At 39.1% G+C, this 6,072-nt stretch overlaps 1 protein-coding gene across 1 annotated transcript in view; it reads right to left on the bottom strand.

Annotated features, from left to right (window-relative positions):
* Window positions 1-3,086: 3,086 nt before the first annotated feature.
* Window positions 3,087-6,072, bottom strand: part of Ca13 (carbonic anhydrase 13) — a 32,097-nt gene continuing 29,111 nt past the window's right edge. Inside the window, exon 7 of the mRNA XM_004643090.2 lies at window positions 3,087-3,534. Coding sequence (XP_004643147.1) covers window positions 3,415-3,534 — 120 coding nt within the window. The 3' untranslated portion in view covers window positions 3,087-3,414. The remainder of the gene's footprint in view (window positions 3,535-6,072) is intronic.

The raw sequence follows: 6,072 nt of genomic DNA, 5'->3' as shown, positions 1-6,072 counted from the left end.
TATATATATATGCAATTGTGATTTTTGTTCCCTGAGTGGGTCTCAGAGTAGCAACCCACTTATGGAACTGGGCTTACCTAGCGCCTCAATATTGGTTAGATCAGTATTATCTCCCACTAAAAGAGACGAGTGTTTGTTGAAGAAATGGCTGATTCTAGGTCTGGGGAAGGATAAGTATCCGATCTGTTAGGAACAGTGTGTGACCGTTAGAAAGGAAAGAAGTGGGGACATGTCGAAACGGTACTGAACCCACACAACGGTGCCTGCTGGTTACGTTAAGAAAAGTACGCGAGTACCAGGAAAAGTAAATTAATGATTATATAGCCTGTTAAGAAAAATAGGAATGTCCAAGTCCACAGTGGAAATGAATTAATAAACTGGGGATTTACTGGGAAACAGGATATTTACACAGTCTTAAAAGAATTCCCCCACTCTAGTATTTGTTAATCACAAGGCATAAAACCATCACTTGCCGATGAAGCGGCCTGGCAGTCACCATTGTAATGAAGTGATGGGTAAAGGTGCTATAATAAGTCAAATCAAATTAAAATGCGGGCTGGGAAGATAGCTCAGTGGCATAAACACCTGCCTAGCAAGCGCAAGGTCCTGAGTTTAATCCCTGGTACCTAAATAAATAAAATAAAATAAATCCTGGCTCCCCAATTGGATGCAAAATCCAGCATCACTTCTGTGATATTCCTGCCAACCAGGTGTAGTCTGAATCCAAGCAAAAGAAAATACGGAATTCAAAATGTAAATCGAGGGACATTCTATAAAATAACTGGCCTGTAATCTCCAAAACTGTACTGCTTATTAAAACCAAGGAAATGCTGAGACCTAGCTCCTGATTGAGGGACACACAACAAGTAGACAAATGAACTATTCTCCACAGGGTTGTGCAGAAATATAATTTCAGCTTTATTTATGTAGTGCTGTAAGAAAAGGTACTTTTTCTAGCATGTAGGAAACAAATATACACTGAAGTGTGTGGCATGGTGAGGAATCAGGATCGCAGACTTACTTTACATTAATTCAGAGAATTAAAGCTGTTTGTTGTATTGTGTTTGCAATGTTTCTGAGTTTGAGAATGTGTTCTTTAAAAAATTGTAAAAGTTAAATCTAATTCTGGAATTGCAGATAAACGGTGCTGATGCAGTTAAAAGTTTTCTCATTTTTTTATTATGGTTGAGTCAAATTTAAATTCTAATACAAAACACTTAACAGACATAAATCTAACATTTTGTGGGAAACAAAACAGATGTAGTACCTAAAAACTAACTTTTTAAAAAGGAGTAATATAGTAATTTTAAACACTGCAAAGCTTTGCCTGTAGGAGAGACATAAATAAGTGGTCTTTAAGGAAAGCAGTGCTGGGCAGCACTTTTCGGTCTACTAAGGTACAATCTGTACCGCAGAACTGATGGGCTACTGCAGCAGCAGCCACAAGTTGTTAGGTGGTAACTTTCACACAGAGCAGTATTTGAATTCCCATTCTACCCCCATCCCCACCCCAAATGCAGCAAGTTAGAGTCTCTGAGACTATGCAATTCTTTCCCTACAGGAAGACCTTCCTATTCAATACTGTGTTTCAAAATCATAAAAGCTTCTAGTTATGCAAATTAGATTTAATACATATTCCTTTAAGAAAAAAATTTCAGGAAATAGCATATTTTACTTGTGAGATTAATTTATGGTGCATTTGATCTCAAGCAGAGAGATAATTACCAAGGATAGAAAATACATTTGTTAAGTATTCAATTGATTAAAAATTTGCTGTGTGTTACTCTTAGCCAAGGCATCAGATCTAATCTTCAGAAATTGCTAAGTATTGTGACATATGCATTGATACTTAGTTATTATATTAGAGAGAATATTCTAGAATAATTTCAATTGTTAAATCTACATTCAAAGGAAGAATGAATCAAAATCACGTCAGCCCAAGTAAACTTCCCTTGGAAGATGACAAACGTCTGTCATGTGTTCAACTCTTAAACACGGTTATTAGTTTAATATTCTGTGTCACCCTTTAACAGAAAGGAGAAGAGGAACCCTACCTTCCCCACCAAAAGCAAACAGGCTAAAGATCATATGAAGTACCATCTGACACAAGTACTTACAAGACTGAGTGATGTGTATAAAAGGGGAGACGGGCCTTGCGATAGGAATGAGTTGAAGAATTTATGGATCGATATATATTTATATGAGACTCACTGTATATATTTTTTTCACTCATCGAAAGAAAAATGACCCACACAGCATTGCTCCCTGCTGTTTTCAAAACACAAGCAAAAGGCAGGCACGCCCATTATGCTCCTGCGTAGCTCTGTCTGTGCTGTTTAAATCTTAGTTTCCAATCACATTTACGGCACCAGTTGGCAAACACTGCATCTTGTCAACTGCCAGTCACTCCATCCTTAACCCTACTGAATGAATATTCAGATACATGGCACCATTCATTATGTGCAAATAGCTATTATATCCTGAGGCATCCCTCACTGAGGCTATATAGTCTGATCTGTAGAAAAGACACATTGAGTAGCTACAACCCATCCCAACCCTACTCTCATACTGTACACTTTATTAAGAGTATCGCAAGCCAGCCTGATGGCACAGGCCTATAATTCCAGCACCCTAGGAGTCGGACACACAAAGGTACCAAATTCAAGCTCGGCCTCACCAACTTACAAACATAAGGAAACCAGCTCAAGTAAAAACTAAAACAGGGCTAAAGATGTAGCTTGGTGCAAAGGCCCGTGTTCAGTCCTCAGTACCATTAAAATAGCATCATAAAATGAAGGTTAGCAACATAATCACAGCAAAAATTCACTTTAGGAGCAAATACCTACTTGGTTTTTTTGTTGTTTTTTGGTTTGTTTGTTTGTTTGTTTGTTTGTTTGTTTTTTTCAGAACTGGGGATTGAACTCAGGTCCTTGAAGCACTTATTCTACTGAGCCATCTCCCGGGCTGAAATACCTACTTGTGATGAACAGTAACAAAATACTAACAATTGCCTGTTTAGGAAAAACACAATCCTATCATTCTGGAAATTAATTTTAAAATATTCATCAAATATCAGTGGAGATATAACACAGTCAACATACAGTAAGCTAGAACTTTTAGCACATTCTGAGATTTGTGTGGCCAGCCACATTTTCACAACGATTGGAGTAGATAGTTTTCATGTATTTTAATACACAAAAGACAACGTTTAGTGCCTGAATATTCATAAGTGCAAATCTGGGGCAGATGAGCTTAGTTTAACTAAAGCGATCTAGTTTTCTTCATGGTGTTGAAGCTGATAGCAAAATGGTACCCATAAGTTAGCATTCCAGAGCAGTGCTGTTATGGGGGCTTTTGTGTTTTGTCTTGCGCTGTCCCTCTACTCAACGGCGTTGTGTCCCCCGATGACAGCCATTAGTGAAATGAGGCTCTCACTTTGCGGCCCTTCAGAGGCTGAGGTGGGCGATGGTTGCTCAGCAGAAAAGCTGCTTCTTCTCCCTCTGCTGTGCACAGGAGGCTGCGGAATTTGGCTAGCTGTTGCAAGCAAGAGGAGGGTTAGTGTCAGAGTGGAACGTCACATCAAGAGTAATGAATCATGTAGACAAGTTGAGAAACTGATAGATGTTCCTCTACCAGGAACTGTAAATACTGCAAGAGAAATTGTCTAAGCTATGCTTTTTACATCATGAAGGATTCTTCTAATTTGTTTTGTTCTACAAACACTATTCAAAAATTAAATATCTAAGCATTTTTTGTTCAAAAAGCAAAGCCACAAGAGGAAACAACATGTAGAACACGGTTTAAAGAGCACACATGTAGAAATCAGAGAACGGTTTTACTTGCATTCACACACACAGACACTGGGCATGCTTTTTTTTTTTTTTTTACAAAAAAAATGGCTGCAATTACACATGCTGTTTTAAACCTGATTTTTCCACTTAATATATGTCATTTTGGAGGGCAATAAGCATAAATTTATATGACTATTTTTGATTGATGAAAGGCTCTATTATAAATACTTTACTCAGTTGATACTTGCTTTGCCTTTTTGTCTTCTTTTGACAAGGACAAATTAACAAATTATTATGGATGACAGCTTCCATCTCCTAAACATTTTTGTCACCTAATCTCAAAGTCAAGCAAATTTAGACCAGGACATATCAGTTAGGTTTCCATCATTATCATTTACTACAGGCCCCAAATATTTCTTGTATAGTATTAAGCAGAAGAGAAAGCTGAGCATGACACACGCCTGTAATCCCAGCACTTGGGATGTGAAGGCAGGAGGATTCCTGTGAGTTTAAGGTCAACCTGAGCTCCACAGTGAGTTCAAGGGCATCTTGAAGTACCTAGTGAGATCCTGACTGTAAAAATCAATTAAGGGGGGAGGAGAGAGAGGGGAGAAAGGGAAGAGGAGAGAGGAGAGGAGAGAATAAAGCAAACAGTGGGGGAAGGAGGTTCTTCATAATGAATGGCAATCACTCATGCCCCAAGAAGATGCAATTATTCATCATAAATAAGAAACTGCACTTTCACCAGTGATACTTTGGGTTGCCTTTTGGACTTCAGCTTAAGAGCAAGCACCATACAATGGTTACAGCTTACCATTGCTCATGTTTCACTGGACCTCTCATTATGGCTAAAACCAGATGACAGTTGAGGGCCTCTCTGGTGCAGTCAAGCAGCACAGGCTAATCTGACTTCTGGAAAGACCTCTAGCCTTCTAGAGACCTTGCTAGTCTAGGTCGCTGTGGAGAAGCTACTCCAGGTGGTTGTGCATGATGCTGAGTTGTACACCAGGGTGCTCGTCTACGGATCTGATCAAAGACAGCCTGTCTCCCCAGCTGATACCCCAGAAGTCCATGGCTTTATTTTACATGCACGCACACACACTTCAGCTACTCTAGACAACAATGATGGCTCTCTTCTGCACCACCTTAAGCCTCATCACTTTAGAACTGAATCTCGCTTCAGATCACTTTCTAACCAGCTTGCTCACTTTGGTGAGGCCCTAAATCTGTCCTGACTTATTCATCAAAACCTCTTCCCTCAAGACTTCTCCAGTTACCTGACCCAGCCAGGTGGGCGCCATACTGCCAAAACCTACACAGAGCTGCTTCCTGCGACTCCCAAGTCCGCCCTGATCCTTCCTGTCAGTCACATCTTCTCAAAACAGGCACAGGTTCATGCAGGCAGAAAATCTGCTCCTCTGTCACTCAGGCTGGCACAGCACACACCAGGGCCTGCAGGAGCCACCCAGGTTCAGTCTTGAGGCTGAGGTAGGTGGGGCCGGCGTTGCTGGTTTCCTCGGCTCTAATGCTGAAATTCTAATTTACTTGTGGAACCACCCAGGAAGATGAAACACTTCTCCAAAGGTTCTGTAAATAACTTTGTGTCACGCTTGAGCTCTAACATCTTGAATAGCATTCTGTAGCCTGCTAACACTGAATAATAACAAAAATAAGCTCTTGGACAGAATACGGTGCTCCATGCATCACACTAAGTATTTTTATTGCATTCTAATTGTAGCATTTAATCCCCCAAGTTACCCTACCAGGAATGAACAATTATCCCAGTTGACACCTGAAGATCTTAAGAGATAGCCGAGAAGTTCCACTGAATAAGTTCTCTGGCAAATAAGCTATGAACTAACTGCAAAAGCAAATTTCACTTCTACTTTCATTTTCCCTCAATTCTCACTAATTTCTTTTTCTTTTTTTTTTAGATTTGACAACTAAATCATTTATTTATCTGATAATTTGCCAAGAACACAGCATAGAATGCAAATAAATAACACTAAATTGTATTACATAGTTGCTCAGTACACTGCCTACAGTTATGCTGCTTCATCATTTTTGTAGTCTGACATGAATATTAATGCACTATTTTTGTCTTGCACGTGTAATATTGCAGATGACAAAAAGAAAGAGTATCTATCTATCTATCTATCTATCTAAGAATACAAATCAAATAATGTTATAGGTATGACAGACATGCAGATATTTTGGTATCTTTCATTCTTTCCACTATACTAGCAATTTGTTTATTTATTTATTTATTTATTTATTTTTT

Source organism: Octodon degus, unplaced genomic scaffold (genome assembly GCF_000260255.1).
Source record: "Octodon degus isolate 3935 unplaced genomic scaffold, OctDeg1.0 scaffold00165, whole genome shotgun sequence".
NCBI classification, from domain to species: Eukaryota; Metazoa; Chordata; class Mammalia; order Rodentia; family Octodontidae; genus Octodon; species Octodon degus.
Note: the sequence above shows the minus strand (reverse complement) of the source record. Positions and strands in the feature narration are given on the sequence as shown.